At 38.4% G+C, this 22630-nt stretch overlaps 1 protein-coding gene across 2 annotated transcripts in view; it reads left to right on the forward strand.

Annotated features, from left to right (window-relative positions):
• CPED1 (cadherin like and PC-esterase domain containing 1) overlaps positions 1 to 22630 on the forward strand; it is a 143052-nt gene that overhangs the window by 115964 nt on the left and 4458 nt on the right. The window contains exons 18-22 of one of the 2 annotated variants that reach the window (XM_062017846.1): positions 5941 to 6077; positions 15131 to 15351; positions 15614 to 15715; positions 15932 to 16019; positions 17836 to 17982. In XM_062017846.1, coding sequence (XP_061873830.1) covers positions 5941 to 6077; positions 15131 to 15351; positions 15614 to 15715; positions 15932 to 16019; positions 17836 to 17982 — 695 coding nt within the window. Of the gene's footprint in view, positions 1 to 5940; positions 6078 to 6522; positions 6607 to 15130; positions 15352 to 15613; positions 15716 to 15931; positions 16020 to 17835; positions 17983 to 22630 lie in introns of those variants that run through there. The other variant, XM_062017855.1, reaches the window with a different exon arrangement.

Here is a 22630-nt window from a genome sequence, read left to right on the forward strand (position 1 = left end):
TCTTCATGTTTAGGTAAAAGCTGCATGAAGATTTATGGGAGTGTACTTTAACAAATCAGAGTAATCCGCAGGACCACTCAGGTACACAGTCTTATCCATACCTTAAATTAGAGAGTAAGTGATTTGTTCATTTCTTTATTACATGAATGAAATATAACCCAACACTCCTATATAGTCTACTAATGGAACTGTATATTTTTATCTTGCTATAGGCAGGAGAAGTTTCTTACAACAGTAAATTTACACAAACTCAGGGGTGTGTGGCAACTGCCTGAGTATATCACATCATATGAAACAGAGGCACATATCAATTTTGCATTCTATGAAGGGAATGCACAAAGGAAACACTGTTGTACCTAACAGCTTTTTTTTTTTTTTTTTTTTTGAATCATGGGGAAGCACAACTCATACTGTGCTTCTATATCAGGACATAAGGTTCCTGACTATAAAGCCAAAACAATCCTTCTGGGGCAGACAGTCTGTTTCTGCTAATATATAAAATGCTGCTTCTGAATACTGCATGTAGCTAAATGAAGATGAATGTAAAATATCTTTTACAACCTTATTGTGAATAATACACACAATTAAAATGGGAGCAAACCTCAGGAGATGCAGTATTAAACAACAAACAGTGAAGATTTCAAGAGTCGAGAACTGGGGTTCACAGTATCTGGCAACAAGTGATTGTAGAGTTTTAATGTATGTCACAACTCCCAGCTGGACCTGGAAAGCATGTTCTTTGTGGAAAATCATTCCAAATCTGTAAAACCAAACGATGTCCCAATCCTGGCAGTGAACATATTCCTAACACATATGGGAACAGTTGAAAATTCCCAGCTAAAGCAGCAATATCTCCCACTTGCGTAAGTTAAGTTTTTAGAGATGCCAAGCAATGTTGTTTCCTCTAGAAGAAAACTCAAAACTTCTGCAGAAGTAAGGCAGAGCCATACTGTTCTTAACCAGAGAACAGCTCAACTGTACAGGGATACTGAGATACTATCACAGCTAAATGCATCTATAGTCACAAAAGCTTGTGTTTGCACAGGCGAAAGTGGAGGCCAAAGCAGAGAGCAGAGAGAGATGAAACCCTAGTTCTTCTGACAATAATAGTGAAACCTAGAAGTCTGCATTTCAGTTCAGTAGAACCAGGCTTTCATGCCTCATTTCTAGTCCTTTGATGCAGTGCAGAGGCAACAGTTCAGGGTCTGTCCAAAGGCAGAACTGGCTTCCTTCTGTCGTAGTCACGATGGCACTCTTAGGAGAAAGCTCAGCATTTTATCAAATATGCACTTAAATTACCATTTCTCTCTGTCTCTCAGAATATTCAACAGGGAAAGTTTCTGTCTTTCAAACTCGTCTAGATCGTGGAATGAAATTGTGATTTTTGTAGCAACAATAATCTTTTTTCCTTCAGAAAATCCTCCTTAAGTCAATGGGATTTGAATCAAGCTATCGTAGGAAAATTAGTTCGGTATTACTGTGTAATCAATAATACAAAAGTAAGCAAGCATTGTGTGTTTGGCTCCTTAGAGAGAGACACAATTGACAGGGACCATGAGAACCCCAAGTTGTGGAGTGAATCAGGTTACTGCCATCTGTAGAAATTTGGTTTGCAATTATAAAATTGGATGGGTGAGAGAGTGGTTACAAGGAGTAAATTTCAGTTTGGACATAAGTCTGTAGGCCTTAGGCCATTTATTATTTACAATCAAAGTCATGACCTTTTAAAAAGAATTTTACTTTTGTTTTTCATAAATGCAGCTGAAAGCAAAAGAAACAATATTTTGATAGCCTATTCATGGGGAAAAGGTCCTTTAAAAGTCTTAGGGTGCCAAATATACTCCAAATTGTCTTTAGCATCAGTTTAGGTTAAAAGTTTAAATTTTAAGCTATCAGTTTAGAATATTTTTTTTAGATTGTTCAGCACTATAGAAAAACTTTGATTTTGATCTTGAAAGCAACATATGTGTATTTGTGGCTGTGACAATGGGAAAGATTGAATAAACATGAAAGAGGCTTAAAGAAAAAAAAAACAAAACTATCAAATCATATGTACAGCCTTTATTGGTAAAAACTTTTAACATTGTAGGCTAACATTTGTTAAATACAAAGGAAACTGTCCTAATGAATTATTTTTAAAGTGTATCTCTCTTTGTGCTATTTTAGGAGAGCAGTATTTGGGAGTACTGGCAGTGTTTAATATCCTATCTTAGAGAAGATTTATGTATCCATCTGACAAACTGCTGTAAGAGCCAAAAATCCAGTTTACTTTCACTCTGTGGAAACCTCCTACTTAACAGGCTTTCATAAAATTTTGTTTTTACCAGTTTTTAATTTGTGAATAAACCAACTGCAGCTGTCTTCTTCCTGCTCTCTTCATTGAAGTGTAGGCAAAGTGGTAGAGTCAATGCTAACTCTTTTAACTGAAGCACCACAAAACATAGGCTGATTGAAATGATGCCAAAAGATGTATTGCATGCTGCTACCTTATATAAATGGGGGAAAAGCAACTTGTTATTGTAATATATATAAGCCTAATTTCCAAACTAATATTGTTTGCAATTTTTCACTGTTGTCTGCTTCTTTTATATGTGAGATCTTTTAACATATCTTTTAACACAATCTTGATTTTGAAGGTGAAGAATGCATTAAGTGCTGTGAAGTTACAATAGGAAGAGCTCATAATAATTAGATTACATTTACATCCATCATTTAAAATATCTATGAAATATAAAATCTGCAACTACTCTGTTAGCATTTAACATCACTGCTTCCTATAAACATGAGTTTACCTCTTTATGTCCTTGTTCTTTAATTTTTTTTAACATTTGCCACTACCTTTAACATATGCCAAAAATGATCTATTTTCCCTTAATATACCTAGAGAGCTATTAAAAATAAACCAAAGTATTTGAAAGAAGTTTTGAAAAGGTACTTATCACTTTCAGTTACCAAAATTTAAACTTTTATTGTTCACGTTTCAGTTTCTCAATATTCATTTTATATAGTTCTACTTTTCTAGTTTATTACCTAAAACCAGATCAGCTCATAAATGTATGGGATGTTAAGAGGAAAAGTCCATTAAATGAGGGATCTCAAATGTTGTAGACATAGCCAGAACTTTTATGTATTTCATTTGAGAGAAAAATTACAAAGTCAGGAAAATACTGCCCAGTTTCCATAAAACTTTAAACAGAAATAACTGCCCAAAGCAACTTTCAGATCATTTATGAGGAATTCTGTGGTAGCAGTAGTTTCTGAGTCCAGACCTGACTGAAACCAACCAACCATTCCATCCCTGCTCTGTTACTCAAAAGGCATAAAAAAATAACAGTTGTTCGCATGGTACCTATTGCCATGTTATCCAAGACCTTGCACTCACTTCATCCAACTGCTATGAAGCTGAGAATGTCCCTTTAGCCTTGGATTGAAAAGGGAGTGCAGAGGGAGCTAAGGCCAAGATAAACAAACGGCAATAGAAATCTTGGAGAGTCAAAGTATTCCTGGCCCCAGGGGTGGCCAGGAGACTACAACCTGGAGAAAACGACCTCAAAGTGAAGGGAGGGACAGTGTGAGGAGGGGATTCACAATAGCTGTCACTGGAAGCTGCAACAAAGAGGAATTGTCTAAATTCAGCCCTCCGTTTCCCAGCCAAGTAATATATTCCAGCAGAAGAACACTCTTTGCTCCAGAACCTTGTTGTCCACTTTCTACCTTTAGATAAAGATTCACTTTAACCCCACATAAAAGTCTACGTGCCTGGGGTGTCTCTTCTCCCTAGAAAAGTACCAGGTTACAATCATGCTATTCTCCTGTCCTAATAAATATTGAACTTTAAAGTGGTGCTCAGCTGATAAGAAGAGTGAGGAGGTTGTCCCTAAGGATTGGCACACAGACAGTGCAAGCTTGAAATTCCTCTGAGCAAGGCAGCTCTGTACCAGGCAGCTCCATCTGCCTATTTGCACACTACCACCATGGTTCTGAATGCCCCTTCTTTCCCTCCTTCCTCCATGCTCAACTGGGCCACTTGCCCAGAGGCAACTGTCACAGAATGAATGGAAAAGACCTGTCCAGCCACTAACCTCACACTGCCAGGCCCATCACTAAACTAAACCATATCCCTCAACAACCTCATCTATGTGTCTTTTGAATGTCTCTAGGGATGGTGACTCCACCACTTCTCTGGGCAGTCTGTTGCAATGCTTAATAACCCTCTCAGTGAAAAGGTGCTTCCTAATGTACAATCTAAACCTCCCCTGGTGCAACTTAAGCCCATTTCCTCTTGTCTTATCATTAATTATTGGAGACATCGACCCCCCTCTCACTACAACTCCCCTTCAGGTAGCTGTAGAGAGTTATCATATTCAGGAGGCACCCACACCTATGGGAACCAGGGGAGCTCAGTTATGCTCACTGACCGCAGCATGGTAAAGCCAGTGTTCAGAGTTTTGTTTAGGTTCAGTCTGCCATTATTTGCTCCACATCACCTGAAAGTGTAGATGAGGGTGGGGTGAGCGTGTTCTGCCTGGGGCAGCAGTCTCAGCAGCTGTGTAGGCTACACAGGGGCTGGAGCTGCATGATTGTAGCATTGTGGGATGTGGTCTGCCCCTTAGATGTGCCAGTGCAGGATCCCGTAAAACAATTCTTGATGCTTTTATTTAGGACTTCTTTATCTAAAACTAGCTAAAACAGCTCATCCTGTTACTTACCAAAAGATACTCGCTCGGGACCTTGGCTCAATACGGACACAGGCTGCCTCCTTGTTCCTGAGGCAACAGCTGGTCCTCCCAAGGCCACTGGGATCTTGCTTCACTCAGCCTCCCACTCAGTCCCTGGCCTAATCAATGTTAATAGGCAGCAGCCTTGGGTTTTTGCTGTCGCTTGTTGTGTAGCAGAAACCTCTCACAGGCAGGGAAGCACAGCCAGCGGGCTTCTGAGGTGCTGGTCTGTGGTTAGAAGCCTGGCTGTGCTAGCAAGGCCTGGTAGCTTTGGTCTAGGACTTGGGGGCCTCTGTGCTCTTCCCTGTGTAATGCCTTTAATCAGAGCCAAAGCAGATCTCCACACTGGGAGATATTGTCAAGACAGTGCACTTGTATGAGCTAAAAAAAATATTTCTTGTGTTGATCTGACTATAGTGGCAAGTTTTCCATCTTCCTTCAGAAGTTAAATCCCTCAGACTTCCAGATGGATTTTGGAAATAGCTTTAGAAAAACAAAATCATAGAACCATTCAACCCTAGGTAAAGAGATTCTTAAAACCCACTGATTTTTACTAATTCCACTTTCTGCTTGTAACCTGCAAAATTGTTTTTGAAAATAGGGATTGGGCTCTAAGAAATCGTGTAGGTTATTCATCTCACCTTACTTTCACCTTCTGAAGTGTGGATATGTAGTCTGGGAGAGTCCTCACAATTCAAAACAAAATGAAAAAAATTAGTATTTTCGAGAGAAAGTCATTCTCTCTCTCTTGCTTCATTTTTCTGTCAAAGGACTCTCAAAGTCTAGCTTCAAATAGCTGCCCAACTTTTACTCGTTGAGTTGCAGATGAGAATGAATATTGGCTTTAGACACTATTGAATCTAATGGGTTTTTTTTGCATTCAGCCTCCTCACCCTCTTTCCCTTTCTCATATCCCTTCTGTGGAGAGAGGACAAGCTGCTATGAGAAAGGCAACATGAACTGAGAAATAAACTTGTAGACAACTGTCAAATTCACATGAAAGAGTATTCACAGCTTTTTCAGGGAAAGGAAAAACCTCCCAGCCTAGCTAAATAAAAAGGGTATAACACAGATGAAGGAAATAGTCACTTCAAAGATTTGTGGGGCATTTCATTCAGGAAAACTCCCATGACAAAAGATTCCAAAATATCTCGCTTGCTGTATAATAAAGCTACTCACAAAAATATAGAGGCAATGCTGACATCCCATTGCTGTTTTCCAGGGCAGTGGATTGTCCCTTGCCTCAGCTGCTCTGACAACAGGACCTGTGACTGGAGAGAAATAACGTGGCAGCCCCATGGCTGCCAATATTCTGTGCTAGCCAAGCCCGAGCTCCAGCGATGTGTGGATGGCAGAAGGGTATGTAAACAGATTTTACATTTTAATGCCTTTTTGTTTTCTTGGATATTTAATGTCCTGAAGCTTTGAAAACATTTTTATGATTGATGTGTAAGAAAAAAGACTTTTTTACAACTGGAAAAATATTTGGATGGGAAATCCACAGGGATGAAAATCAACTGTGATCCATAATTTAGCCTCATATGCAGACACAATTGTCTGCTGCCATTTCACAGAGGAGCTTATGTCACACCAGTGGAGTTTCAAGACCTGTGGTGTACATAGTTACCAGTTACACCTGCAGTGAGTATATAAAGACTATAACTGGAATATAGATTTGCACTGTTGTCACAGTTTGTCTCACACTTGACATGCCATTTGGGTTTCTTCTGCTGCATACCTAATGCATGGCATTGCTTGTGCACACTAATCTTACCAAGTCTTCTTGCACATTTCTTTCTTGTAGTGAAGCTTCTAAAGTGATTGCTTGGAAGTACAAGTTCTTCTTAATAAGCATGCAATGACTGTAAAACTGTTGAGAGGGAATTCTGATCTGAGGCTCAGGTACCTTACTGAGGATACAAGTATCCAGAAAGTAAGTAAGTAATTGTTATAAAGATATTTATAGTGCATTGTCTAGGTGAGAGAATGATAACTAAAAGTGACATTTTGATAAAATCCAAGAGCATTCCTGTATGAACAAATAAAAAAATAATAGTCTTTCAGTTAACATTTCTTCCTCCTTTTCTGGTCATTTTTTGTCCTGCCCAAAGTCCTTCATTACCATTTGGCTTTATTTCTGCCTGTGGTTTTCTCTGTTACTACAGAGCTATGAGTTTCTTCTAACATACTTTTCTAAAAAAAACATAGGTTTATATGACAGAGAGGAAACTTGATTCACTCCTCGTGTACACAATGAACACTTCTGGATTGACCATACCAAAAAATATAGAAGAATTTGATAGCTTTACTTTGGTCTTTAATTTCCATAGACATCAGCCTGCTACAATAAGCAAATAACCTTTGGTCAGACCATTGAAGGACAGCAGAGGAACAATATGCCACCGAGGAAGTTTGCCATAGTGTTGCTGGTAATATTACACCAATATTCCCACCTTTAGAACTCAAGCACTCACATTCACCAATGGCAAAAACAGACAGTGTTTGTTAAGGGTCCATTGAAACCAAGTATATGAGATGAATTTTTGAGAGCTTGATTTCTTAATTCAAATTCCACTGTGTTCTGACTCTCTGAGTTTACCAATCTGTTCTACTGTCAAATGAGAGTCAAGTCCTACACTATCTACATTAACACTCTGCGAGAAAAATCTCTGCAAAAGTCTCCTGTCATTGTCTGATAACCCTCACTGCTCTGTAGAAACCTGCTGAAACACTCCTGTTACCTTTGCACAGATGCCCCTTTAACTGGTTTATTCTTTTCAAGCTGTCATTCTAATGCATGTTCTGTTTTTTATGTACTTCTCCTCTATTGTTCACTCTGATGTTCTTTTTGTCATCATTTTGCAGGGATTTTAACTTTGTGGGGCATTTTGCAATAGCATTTTTGCTTCTTTCACCAAATAAATAGATGTAGAGGCTGGACCAGCTCCACCATGCCAGTAGAACTTAAGAACTAAGAGAAATTTTCTTCACACCTAAGTCAGATGAGTAAAAATCGTTCTTTGCTTGGGTGATAAGGTTCTGATTCTGCCTGAGATTAAGGTAAAGTTTAGAATTACTTTACACAGTCTAAGCAATGCAGTAGAAAAAGGATGGTTTTTTTCAGGTTCTCATTGAAAGAGACTTTTGCCTGCCAGCTGTATTGTATGCTACTATATTTGTTTATGCAACCTGGATCTTTAATAAGGGAACTATTGAGTAGTTGGCAAGATAGAATTCTTGTGAACAAATACATTTTTATTACACAAGAGATTTTGGTAACCATCTATAAATATTTACATTTTCTAATTTGTGATGTTAGTTTAAAACCATTACGTACTCCAAGAGCTACAGAGATCACTCTCTTTGCAAACTAACAACATTATAGTTTCCATGATAAAATAAGTAAATGGTTTCAACACTGGAAATGTAAGCAGATTGCAAAAAAGTATGAGTGCAAAACGTAAGGACAAAAATCATCAATCCAAGTGAGGACACTGAGATGATCTAGAATGTGGTTTAATTTATATTGTAATTTACTGAAGTTAGTTAAGATCAACAGAACTCATTCATGTGGCTACTTCTCAGAAGCTCAACTAACCTATGTCTCTGTATTCTGGGGTTTGTATGCCACCATGCTTTGATGATACTTTGGTTCTGGAGTTAAAAATCCTTTACAAAGGAGTTATAGATCATGACCTACATCTGAATTCCTGTTCAAAGTTTGTTCTGAATGAAGGCAATAAAACCTACATACACCCTACATAATTACTAATCCTTCCTTAGGAAAGCAAATATGTATGTCTGCAATATCTTTGGGTCAAATGACATCATTCTTTCCATTAAAATAATAAGAACTCTCTGTGACTAAATTTTGCTTCTGAAGAAATTCATTAAAAAATGGATTAATGCAAGATTTCACCAAGAATCACAGGTAAAGCAGGTAGTGATATTTGTGATTGATTAGGCTGAAGTCTCTGATTTTTATCTGGAAAAAAATATAATTTGGTTTCAGGCATTTGAACCCCAAGCTTTGCTTCTTACAATTTAAAGCATCATGACAAGACATTATAAATATCTCTGATTATGCCTTTTATTTTAAATAGGAGGTGTTAATTTCTATGCCACTGTCAAATTCCAACTATGAAAATTCCAGGCTGTTATCTTGTGCTCCCTATTAGCTTTAATATGCAAAAAAAAAGTGTTGTTGGCTGGACTTAAACCACGGCAGAAGGGAAGCATGCAATGAGTTAACTGCAGCTGTGCTGCATCCCCGATCTCAGTGTGCTTCAGCAAACAAATAAGATGTAAAGTGAATACTCTTTTTGGCTGAAACTCAGCACATGTAAGATCAACTGTATGTTTAAACATAGTCATTCTGGTTTTCTCAAGTTTCATAGAACAACAGTAAAATGCATGAAATTCAGACACCTCTCTTGCTCATTAATTACTTTTATGCATCTGTCAATGTTTCTGAAATATGTTTATGATCACCCGAACAGAGCACTTCTTTCCTATCTGCATCATAACCAAGCCTTCAAAAATGCTTTCTAACTTGTTGTCTAACTCCAAGCCGCTTTCCTTTCTCATATTAAAATGCATTTCGTTTTCAGAGGTCATCTCTAAAATTACTATCTCCTTTCTCTTTAACAGAAATTTATTTTCCCTGGCTATGACTTCCAATTGGTTTCCCATCATCTGTTAACTGCTTTTTTAGTTTGTGTGCATATAAAACCATGTTTGAGCAAAGTTGTTTCTGTTTCATAAAAACATAAGACCACCTGTAGTGAAACAGTAACACTCAGATTGGTGGAGACATGAGAAAGGATATACACCCACAAAAACATTTTATGAGGCCTTATTTTGCTTTACGATGTGTTAGCTAGACTAGCCAGTCATATGTTTGCATTTCAGACACAGTAAACAGGAAAATTTTGACCTGTTGAGGCTAAGGTGGTTCTGGCTGAGTAGATTTTGATTCAGTCCACTTCTAAAATATGCAGTCTTCTTTCTCCTCCATTTTAAACTCTCACAAAGGTTAACAAGATGTGTTGTTCTTAGGGAGCTGTGTTGTTTTTAGGGAGCTCCACATGTACATCTTAATTGAATCAAATAAATAGGCAATCATAATAAAAATATTATATCTGTATTGTATTGGCTCAACAAAATCCTCTGTAACTGTGGTTAATGGTTTTTACTGTAAGATTTATACAGTCCTATTAAGGCATGATGCTTTGATTTCTGGACAAGAACTTTAAAAAATGAGTGAAGGAAAAGGGGTTCTATCAGGCAGTTATTTATCCAATTAGCAGCATATAGAAAGCTGGCCTCAAGAGCAGGGGGAGTATGTATTTTGTTTATCATTGAGAAATACTACTCAGAGTTTGGTCTTATAATAAAGTGCTATTGAGTCATGTGTAATTAAGAACAGGAAATATGAAAAGGCAATATTTGCTGAAGTACTTAAAATTCAGCTGTTAAAACAAGAATTTTAACTTATAAATTCTAAATAATATTTTAGAGTTAAGTAGTGTTTTGGACTTACAGGTGTTTAAATTTCCTAAGTGTGGTTAATTTATAATGATAGGTCTGGTTAAGAAGTGAATTCCACTATACTTACACAATCTTTTAAAGCCTTTAAGCTATTATGGAATTTTTCACACAAAATGTTTGCAACAGAAGACAGTGAAAACATCTGTCTGTGTGAAAGTGTTGTTCTTTGTCTGGTGAAATTATAACCTTGTGTATGTCTGATCCTTTAGTCATTCTGCAGACAAATGCCCCATTGACCTGAACAGTACATGACTAAGCCTTGTACTAGACTGTAAAGAAAATGAGAGACGGCATGTTCTACACACCTGAACTATCATTTTGCTCATTATTGTCATAGAGCTAAATACAGACTCATCCCTAGAGCAATTGATTCAAATCATATTAAACACCTCATGGTACACAACTAAAGTTCATGCAACTGTATAGAAATAAAACTGGCCATATCTTCCACACATTCACAGAATCACAGAAACTTAACAATTGGAAGGAACCTCAAAAGATCATCTAGTCCAGCTCCCCTGCCAGAGCAGGACCACCTAGAGTGGTCACACAGGAACTCATCCAGGCGGGGTTTGAATGTGTCCAGAGAAGGAGACTCCACAACCCATCTGGGCAGCCTGTTCCAGTGCTTCATCACCTTCCTTGTGTTTCTTTGGAACCTCTTCTGTTCCAGCTTGTACCTGTTGCCCCTTGTCCTATCATTGGACATCACTGAGAACAGCCTAGCTCCATGCTTTGATTCAATCACACTGGATTATTATCCAGGCTGATTGAAGCTCTTGGGTTGTTTGAAGGGAGTAATTTTTCTTCTTGGAGTAAACATCACTTATTTTAGCCTTTGAGATTTCTACTTCTCAGCATTTGCTGCAAATGAAGCTGACTTGTAAAAAGTAAACTTAGAAAGACTCTTTCTAATAGTCTTCATACCACAAAAAATATGCTTGGCCAGCTCTGCACAAGGGCAGTTTGAAAAAGGAGCTAGTCCTCTTCTTCTACCTTGATTATTTTTGGGGGGATAAGAAAAAAAAGAATTTGTTATCTTTTTTTTCCCAGGATTTACACATCTCACAATATGGCTGAACCAACAGTTCAAAGCAGATCATTGGATCCAGACATAAGCTTAACAAATGGATGCTCTGTGTGTGTAGATTTGCTGGTCATGTACTATGCCTGGGATCATCCACCAGCCTGGGATGCATTAGATTACAAGGAATGCACACCTATCTTTATGTCTGAGATCTTCTCTCAACATATGGTAGAGCATTCCCTTCAAAATCCCAGCATACAGTCTTCAGAATGTGACTGCTAATACACTCCAGTGACGGCTGCAAACAGACTTCAGAGCCCTCCATCAAGGCTAGAGGGCAGGGACCACATACTGCTGTCCTAGTCCTTTCAACAGTGCTGTGGTTTCACTGGAAAAGACAAAGTTGTGGCAAGCAAAACAGATTTGCTTGGTTCAAGTGATATAGCCCTGATATGACTCAATCCTGTTTGAACAATCCTCAGTCCTTCTTGACTAAAATCTGATATGGTTGCTATAATTGACTGGCATCTTTGGGGATGACCCACACTTTGACTTGGCTTTCTGTGCAACCAGAAGTCCACTTTGGCTCATTTATGTCTTCCCCACTTACATCAAGTTTCAGCTATTCTCTTCTCAGACCTGTTTCTGAGTGTTCTGGTTAATTCCCCTAGCAAAACGACCTGTACTCCTGCACAGTGTGATGTTGCCATCTGTCTCATTCCTGACTCATCCTGCTCAGCCACACCTTCTCCTAGGAATATGTTCCCAGATGTCTGTTTCTCAGACACTTAACGGCATTAGCTGTCTGATCTAATTTCCTGACTGTTTTATTTCTTCATAACTAGCTCACTGAAGAGTGAGAATAGAAATGTTCTGAGGCTCAGTCCTTCAGGGATGGTCTGTGTGCAGTCTCATCAGTCTTGTGGTAATATATGTGATAACATTTGGAGAAGTATTTCTGGGCCCCGACAGTTATCTATTTCATCCAATTACTCTGACTGCTCTAAAGGAATCTGCACTGACTCCTGTCATCCCCTTTATGCTCAGAACATCAGGAAAACAACAATAGCATTATTCTAAGGCCCACTTGATGCTTTCATATGGTGTCCAGCGTCATAGTATTTATGGACTAGAACTGCTACTTTAAGACATGATCATACCTAATTCATCTCTCTTGGTACTGGTTTTCTAGATGAATGTACATAGTGCCCTCCCATCTGCAGACCTGGCCAGTTAGGTACCCCAGGTCAAGCTTGAAAACTCATTCATAGATCCACTGTTCGTGTGTGTGCATGTGCTGGTGTAGAAATTGTAAAACCCTATGGTGCTAAAGAATTTCATAGTGTAAATTAAGGCAGGGGGACATTTTGCTGTCATTTTGACATAATGAAAAAATGGGAAAGAAACTGGTGAGTCTGTCTCAGTCTTTGATGCTCTGCGGTGTTTGAAAATATTTGGAATGACACATTGCACAGTGTTGTCAAAACAAGACATCTGTGCATCACCTTCATTGGCCTTCAATGTGTTTCTTCTTTTTTAACATGAAGGGTGTTGTTCTGCTATTTGAAGTCAGTAGTAGATGAGATTACAGCAAAAATAGTTAGAAGGAGAAAATATCTGTGAGAATCTTAGTCACAGTGGAATGAAGAGTTAAAAATGCCACCTCTGCCAAATCAGTGTAATTAATAGCTGAATATGCTCCTTAGCAGTTAGAAAGTCCCATGTGCAGTGATAGTAAAACAGTACCACATGTTATTATGCATAGAAGAGAAACAATCTAGGATATTCAACAAAACAGTACCACATGTTATTATGCATAGAAGAGAAACAATCTAGGATGTTCTACCAATTGCTGTATGTGTGCAACCTCGTAAGAGCCTGTTTGTTATTCTAACGGAGTGTTGTGTTTTTACAGAAATGTGCTCACCCACATTGAAATTAACGATATCCTTGCCTGCTAATATCTGAGAACTGTTTTTAAATAGATACACATCTAGATACTACAATGATGGATTTATGAAACTGAAATTAAAGAGACGTGGCTATAGACAGACTGGAGAGATTATGATTTTGCAAGTTAAAACAATTGTTGTTTAAAACCTCAAGTTAACCTACTTCAGAATTAGGACATATTGTAAGCGTGGACTGTCTTCCTAGTTGTTAATAATTGTGTGCATGCTTGTGTCCATCAGAGAGAGAAAGACAGAATACACACAACATGAAGGGAGTTGGAAATCCCCTTGCACATGAAAGAAGTGCAGTACAAGCATGAATAGCAGCTGTTTGAGGATTTACTCTATGAAGCAGCTTTGAGAGGTCCAGACCAGGGGGAATAAGAGCTGCTCTGTGCTCATTGCTTTTTATTTTAATTTGTTTACTACCACACTTAATCTTTCAAAGTCTTCTCTGCAGCCCACAATTGGCAAGGCACGGAAAATTCAAGTCATTGTCATGCCCATTTTTGGCTCTGACACCTGATCAGGGTATGTTCATCTGAAACTGCTTCTATGAGAAACATCACTGGTACATTGATGTGGCTTATTTTTAATCACAATATATACATAGTTGGAACTGGAATCAGTTCCTAAAACTGTGGCATTCCTGAAGGTGATAGATAAATAGAGATGTATTAGATAAGAGGACTCCAAGGTGCTTTCACCAAATAAAATCTCTAATAGAAGCTTTGGAAATGTATTCTTAAAAATATAATCATGTGTAGTCTGAATTTTATTTGCATAATCAAGTATTCAAGGTGGAAGTGGTAAAGGATCAAGTCCCAAATCAACTTTAAAAAATAAATAAAACCCCAACTTAGAGTGTACCAACTACCCTGAGAGCCAGAAGAGGGAGGAGAAGTTTCATACTGCTATGCAGAAAACAGGGTCGATACTGTGCTGTGGCTCTATGGGTTTTCTAACTTACAGTTTACATTTGTGCTCCTCTGTGTGAATTTCTGGCTGATAATAGCTGTTATGCACATGGTTTCATTGGCAAATCACAGTGAACCTAGGTTCTGTTCCCTTTGGACTCTTGTCATTGTTCTTGCTTGTTCTCTTTAGTATAAGAAAATGCTAGTCCTATCATCATAGGAGTCTACAGAATAACTAAGAGCAAGCCCAAATTTTACTTTATTAATTTAGAAATTCAGAGTAACTTTGCAAAGACTGGTGATACTTGAAGTACTTCTGTCACCTTGATAGCACTTATGACTCCCCTGAGGCCACGATTCTTCCTGGTGGTCACATGGCACACGCCAGGACTCTATGCAGATTATCTTCCACCAAAATAGCTTCCTTTTTTACCCCCTCTGAAACTGCAGAAAGACCATCTCTCTACAAATAAGGCAGCAGCTGCATCCATTGATGTATGTGTGTTACTTTGCTGCAAATTCTAATGAATCACATTTATGGAAGACAGGCATTAACCAAGGCATGCTGTGTAGGAACAAACCACATGAAAAACTGGAGAAACGAAAGCAGGAAGCTGCAAGCAATCACAAGAGACTATGTACTAGAAATTGAAAGTAAACTCCAGCAAATTATCCACAAAGATCACTTGTGCAGGGCTAACTGTGCAGCTATAGCCTCTATAACCTGTACTTTTAATCTCTGAAACACATAACGGAGCTTTTTGTCAATCAAATCACACATATTTTGGTAAAGGAGAACTTTACTGTTGAGAAGTCAGGGCTAGAGAACTGGCAGCTCACAGAGGTATTTCTTGAACATTATGAGAAGTGTTTTAAAACCTCCAGACTAGCCGTATTCTTCTCTCAGCTTTTAGGTTTTGGAGTGTACAATTTCTAAGAGAAATATCTTTTTTTTTCCATCCAAAGATTCTTTTCATAGGTGACTCAACTAACAGAGGAATGATGTACTATCTAATAGAAAGAGTGAATAAGACTCTTCAGGAATGGCAAAAGACTCATGATGTCAAATGTTATCATAATATCAATGAGGGGAAGACATTTATCAGTTACTCCTACTACCCCCAGTTTTGGATGAGTGCAAATGAGAGACCAACTTTTGAAAAAGCACTGGAACAACTGCTGCAGAGGTACTGTACAAATAACGTTGCTGGTTTGTTTGCATTCTCATTCTATTTGCAAATGTGTTTAACACATTTTGCAATTAAAGTTAGTAAACAATTAAACATAATGTGTGCAGACCCTATTGTATCAGTTAAAAACAGTGGAAAATGACATCAGGCCTCTGATCAGGATGCCAGATACAGTTCACTGAAATGCAATGCAATGCAGTTAAAATGTTTGCCATCTGTTTTAAGCCAACATATGCTGTTTTTCTTTTCTGGGTTTCAGATCACGTCCCCTGGAAAACACAGAGCAGACCGTATTAATTGTAGGTGGCGTTCAATGGCTTAATTCCAATCACCTGCAAATTATCCAGAAGGTGTTGAACAGGTAATGTTCACTGTTCACTGTTTTCTCGAGTCTTGATATGATAAATTATGAGAAACAACTTCAACTTCACAGATTTTGCTAAATAGAAGCATTTTGTTTGTTTTCTCATGAGTGTGCACTTAAGTGGATTTGAAAAAATAAAAATATAGTGATTTTGATGTGTCTGTTAAGTAAAATGTATGTCCTCTTGTTTTTTTTAATCAATTTACCCAACAGGGAGAATCTATCAAATATCCTGGTAATTATCAAATCTATAGGAATGGGCTTTCACCTCCCAGTGGATGGAATACATTCTCTATCACAGGTAAGCTACAGTACATTTAAAGTGCATTTTCATGGATGAATCATCATTTCAGCAATAAGTTTACTGTTTGGTCAAAATATGTTACAACCTCTGCTGAGCAAGATTTAAGTGGATCAAAGAAATATTGGTGTTTGTATTTGCTCACACTGCTTGCTAATATGGCTTCAAACTACTACTTTGACTAATTTACTGGATCCTGCTGCAATTTGAGCACTGTTTGAGATGCTGTGCTCAGTCAGCCATTCTCAGTCAGCCATGCTCAGTCAGCCGTCCAGGAACCAGAAGAAGCTCCAGTATTAATTCTGTTGCCAAAGCTGAGAAATCGAGCTAGGGATAGGCAGATTGCTTCTTGAACCATGTCAAGCACAGACTTTCCTCAGGCTTCCTCCATGGTTCCTGCTGGATTAGATTCAATGGTCTGATTGCATTGCATGGCTCTCCATAAACCTATGTTAACCAACCTATGAAGACAGAACAGAGCAACTGGAACTTATTGGTGAATATAGCCTGTTATTTGTATGTTAAGTGGATGTCACAGTCATTTAAAATCACATCCAAGACTCAGATTAACAGATGAGATCATTTCAATGGGCTGTGTAACTCATTCCATTCAATATTTTTATTTACAGTTTGGATGGTAGTTCTTTATTGAATACATATAAAATGTGTGTGTTGGTGAGATGGGGCTGGGAAGCCCTGGATGCCAGAATGATGGAATCAGCACTGTGTGTAAGGCTCCAGCTATTTACAGGTGCTGAAAAGACAGAATTATTAGCTTTCATAGTTTACATACAGCACTCCTATCACATTTGGGTCTAGCTCCCATGTCAGACTGCAACCTTAACACACTGCTATGTTCAGTATGTCACTGCCACTCTCACCCTTCTTTTTGCTACAGAGACTACCCTGTCAGATTTTGCCTGTTCTCTCTAAGTCCATACTATCTGTCATATCTCTACTGAATGTCTTCTTATTAATTCCAACCATTTCCTTAGTATATCTGGATGGTCAGTTTAAGATACAGTAGGGAAATTGTTGTCATCAACATGAAGAAATGTTGTAGCTCCTGCCACAGCTTCCATCAGAGTTCAGTCCTAGGAGGAAGAAGCAGAACTTTCATCAAAGGTAGGTGAGACAAGGATAGAAAGGGTATTAAAGTCTGTCCAGGACTACATTTTTCTGTTTCTCATCCTGTAAACTTATAAAACCCCAGAAATCAACTGTAGTCCATAACTGACATTCTTTTCCCTTTCCAAATTACCCATGTGCTTTGGGTGCTCTGAACTTCTGGATTACCCCAGCTACTCTCAAAGCCTTTCTGTCTGCAGTGTCAGATCCACCACCTTGCCAAAATTATGGCTAACCATTAGTCTATCCCTGGCCCTCCTGCAGAATCTGGAGAAATAATAATCTGTTCTTCAGAACTTCTAAGCTACCTGTGGCCCTATACTCCTTTTTAAACAATAGTCTCAATAACTTTGATTTGGAGCTGAGTTTTTTTCTTTGCAGGAACAATTTCACCATTTGTTAGACAACTTTACAAAAGGATTTCTGTTCTGAATATTAGCTAAATACATATGAAAACAAGTTACTCAGTAATGTTTTAAACAACGTTAAAATCTTCCTATGAGGGAAGATGCTTGACTACTGAAAAGCAATTTGTAGTAGTAGAATCAATTTATAGTAATTCATGTCTGGAGTAAAACAGACTTGCTTTATTCAAAATGCAGTTTTGTTATTCGCTTCCATGGCAGAATACAATAACCTTTAAATGGTCTTTCTGACAAGACATTGCAATATTTTGTCTGGAATGCAGGCAGAAGTGCAAAACTTGTGGAATGAAAACTTGGTTATTCTGGATACAGCAAAAAATTTTGGCTATGAAGTTGTTGACACCTTTGTCATCACCATGGGACGTTACAAAGAATTCCTGCAAGGGAAGTGTGGCTGCCATTTCCATGAGGTAATAGTTTGTACTTACATCATTCCCAGGTATTTAAGAGAAATTTTAACTGTCAGAAGCTTAGGAATAAAAAGATATGCAACAAGGTTCACATCCATGACTCAAAGTAAGACCTGAATAAAAACCACAGAGACAGCAGTTTGTGCTGTGACGCTTATCTCTCACCACTCAGAGTGCAATGCCACCCGAGGATGGACTGAACTGCTGTAGTGGTGGCTCCTTGAAGCAAAACCAAACATATTCTTCTGCAAAGGTAACCTAGACTTCCTCAGTCTCCCATCAAACCATAGATAGATACATTTAAAATAGAGCTTCAAATTGAAACACCAATCTTACTGCTGGATGAGTGTTTTCATATGGCTGGGAAAGAGTTATCTGGGATGGTTATGGTGACTGACTATACCAAGAGAAGTAGAAGTTGCTTATGCTCACTCATGCCCATAGTTCTTTCTTTTTCTATCTGAAACCTATAGAAATTCTGTCTTCTGTTTTATAACTACTAGGCTGGTGAAATACAGAGAGGGTAAAATATATGAATAGAGCAATTGAGAACATACTCGTCTGTTCATTTGAAGTTCTGGGAAGGAACATTCACAATGTATTAACAAATGACAGGTGTCCATGGATTAAATAAAAAATGAGTAAGCAAACACACTATTATATCTAGGCAGAAAATCAACCTGGAGATTGCAAACCAGTTCAAGAGTTTGAAAAACAAGATATTTAAAGTTCTTTGGGTTTCCTTAAAAATGTATTTGGGGTATGGAGTATGTCTTTTTATAGTGAGTGCTCTTCCCCATTAGCAAAGGAGGGATCTAATTTAGTTTTGGAATTATTGTACCTTAAGCATAGCAGTTGAAGAAGTGCACCTTTGGTTTAGTGCAGGTGACCTTCAAGGAAAATAGTATCATTTTTGAATAGTCAACTAAACAGATACCCTCTGCCCTAAAGCTGATGACAGCAATTTTGCATATAACACTTGAAGAACTGTCACCAAGGCCATCAGGCTATTCCTGTAGCTTCCAGACAAGTCCTTGCTCATACCTATGACACAGAGTTGTTGGTTTAAAAGGCCAGTCTGCTGAGAATCCAACCTAAAGAGGACCAGTGTTACATTGCTCCCTTTGGAAACCAGAAAGAGTTTTAAGGAATAAAAAAGGCTCATATCTTTCCAGAAGCTTAGCTCTTGATTCTCACATCATCAATAGCCTCATGCCTCAATTCACTGCTCGAAATAAAGACAGAGAAGCCGCCTGGTACCTCTGTACATAAAGTCATGTTTAGCACAGTAAGAAATCATCTGTGATGCTACAAGGATCTTCATTCTTAAGAACCGAATCTAGGTTGTCTGTTTAACAGAAGACTAGGAAACTATTACAATTTATTCTTTTAAAATCTGATTAGGGGCACGATACTTGAACTGTCATGTATTTCAGGAAAATTGCATTTCCTACGAGTGTTGAAAGAACAGATGACAGGTGCAAGTTCTTTCATAGAGTGAAATGTAGAGTGAGAAATTGTTACAGAAAAGTTAAAACTGGAGGAAAAAGTGTATGCAGCGAAAGATATTCCTTTGAAACCAAGAGTTAATGAATTAATGATGTTTCACAGTCAACTGGGGGCTTTGAGACAGTAAGGAGCTACTAGTTGGAAGTGATCTCAGGAGTTTGGTTACTGACTACGATAATGACACAAGCAATTTGGTGTGTCCTTTAGAAGACAGAACGACTCAAGTTAATTCCTACGGAAAAAATCCAAGAACTTTTTTTATTGGAATTGTCAGAAGTGCATAAATATTTAAAAACCACACAAGTGAAATGCTAGTATTTTTCCAGCATGGATTTAGGAATTTGTTTTCCGTCAAAACAAACTACTTCAAATAAGAGAGACCACCATTCTTTTTCTGAATCTCTCCAGAGAAGGATAAAATATCTTTGCTTATTTTGCCAAGTCATGCTTACTTTTCTATGAACCCTTGGCCAAGCTCATTCCTAGGACCTGGACATATTCAGAGGTAGCACAGAATGTCTACAGAGCTTCACAGCTACAAAGGTAGGCTATGACAACAGGAATGAAGTGGAACTACTAATTTTTGCTGTGAAGAAATATCAGGACAGCTATGATGTATTTTCCTTAAAGATCAAAAAAAGGGAAGGGATCTAAAAATAAGGTTTCCTTCATCAGACACAAACAGTATACGCTGGAAAACAAAACACTGTGGCTAATTAAAGCTAGGAGTAGTTTAAACCAAAATAATTGAAATTCAGTGGTGATGATAGTAAAAGTCAAGCATAGGCTTCAGAGTGTCCTTGTGATGTCTGCTGGCCAAGGACTAGCATAGCAAGCCTATTTTCTTGTAGCCAGTGGTTTATACTTAATTCTCTCAGCCACAGCAGTCACCTCTATATAAAGCAGAACAAAACCATTAATAACTATAAGGCTTTGATTTTTCTCCTTAAATATCTCAGACAGAGATATAATGTTAGAGACAGTCTACCAGATGACAAATGGATTCCCAGAAGAGAGTGGGGAGACAATCAGCTGCCACTATTTGGAACTCTGCTGTACTATGAGGCTCACTGGGACTGAGCACAGGTTTAGGAGAATTATCAGACCCATCTGACCTCACATGCTGTGTGTCAACCTCACAGCTGGTTTCCACCTCAGGGTCCTCTGCAATTCACATGTTTCCAGCCCATTGCCATGGCCTCTGTCCTGCTTTGGAACCAAACACAGCAGGAGTGGTTACTTAACCAATCGTTTAATCCAATCTGCTCAGTACATGAGAGGCACAAACAAAGCTCAGTCCAAATGGAGCTGGAAAAGAGGGAGTAAGTCACAAAGCAGATATTTATGCGATGGATAAACAGTCCCATGGAGTAAATGACTCCCTCCATTTCCCCCAGATGGCTGTATTGACCCTTCTTTGTCTAGAACCCAGATGTTGGTGTCTTTGTGGGTCATTGCTGATGCTCACCATTTCCACAGAGCTTGTGAGTGAAACAGAGAGCTTCAAAGTGAAATATTTCAGATGCTTTGTATGTAACTGGATGGAAAACAGCAGGTCATCAGCATTTTTCATGCACTTCTCTATCATTTTGTATGAGCCTACGAGTGAATTTGGCCTTGCTTCCCTGCTGGAGGAGTCTCAGCAGAGAGCACTTTTTCTGGGGAGGATCAGGGGAGAATTTGTCTTACAGAGCTGTTGTTAATGAGGCTTGAGAGGTTGTTGTGCCTGAAAGAGGCATAGATGTGCCCAGGAGAATTCATCAGCCACCAAAAACCAGACTTAAACCTTGAGGAAAGCAAAAAGAAAGTCCTTGAATGCTTTCGATACATCATTAGTTTTACCAATTTTGTCATCAGTTTATTTCTTCATCCTGACAAGTGGGGTTTCATCAGGTTCTGAAGCAGTTTGTGCAAGGAAAATGGCATTTTGCCTCCGAAGATGAAGTCAAGAACACTGTGTAAAACTATGGCACTTTTCATATTTTAAGAAACCAGATGAGATGGATTAAATCTACTGCTTTGTACTTTCACTTTCTTTCTTTTAAAAAATGACCTCCTAAACTCCTGGAAGACAGCACCCCTCTGCAAATGCCATCTGAGCTAAAGCATAGCTGTGCCATGTCTGCAGTCAGAAAACAAGGACTGAAATGCATCCAGTAATTATAAACTTATCACTATCTAGCCAAACAGAAAAATATTTCCCCTGATTGTCCCGATTCATTATTTGAGTTCCCACTAACCCATTTCAAAGGGCCTCGGGTCACCCTAGTAGTGCAGAGATCCACAGCTCTGTAGAGCCTGCAATCTTACCCAGATCACCAAGGCATCTGCACTCATAAAGGGATTATATTGATCTGGGACCAAAACTCTTGCATAACTCTGGTACTTCTAGTGAAGTGAACATCTAGTTCTATGCACACATGCAAACCTGATTTTTTAATTACCTCATTCTTCACAAATTCTTATGGAGAAATAGATTGTCCAGCAGTTATAAAGACCTATATGGAACCTATTTTTAAACTCTGATTTTTTTTCCTAATTTAATGGCAATGAATTCATAGTCACAACATAAAAACTAGCAGTCTTGGGATTTTGGTATCTTAATCAGTGGCTGGCTGCTGGATGAACATTAGATTGCATTCCTGGGAGATTATGCCTAACAGGAATGCAGTTTGGGTGACTGGTTCAAGGTGGCATCGTTTCGAAATAGTTCTAAGATCTAAAGCACAGATTTAGAAAAAATGAACCTGCAGTAATTGCATAAAAACAAATAACAGCCCTTGGCTTAGCTGTATCAAATTGATGAGAGGATATATTAATTTTCTACATGAATAATTCCTGGTCTTTTTTTAGTTCAGCCAGCTCCCTCATAGTGTCTGTGCCCAGTCTTTCAAGCCTTTGCACATGTTACTCCTTCATTCACATTTAATTTTCCATGAGTAGCTTCATTTCTTTTGAGCTGCGGGATCTGGGGCTGTTTAGTCTAGAAAAGAGAAGACTGAGGGGTGATTTTATTAATATTTACAAATATCTAAATGGTGGGTGTCAGGAGGTTGGGACATCCCTTTTGTCTGTGATATCGAGCAGCAGGACAAGGGGTAATGGGATGAAGCTGGAACACAAAAAGTTCTGCTTAAAT

This window comes from Colius striatus, chromosome 1, assembly GCF_028858725.1.
Source record: "Colius striatus isolate bColStr4 chromosome 1, bColStr4.1.hap1, whole genome shotgun sequence".
Classification (NCBI taxonomy): Eukaryota; Metazoa; Chordata; class Aves; order Coliiformes; family Coliidae; genus Colius; species Colius striatus.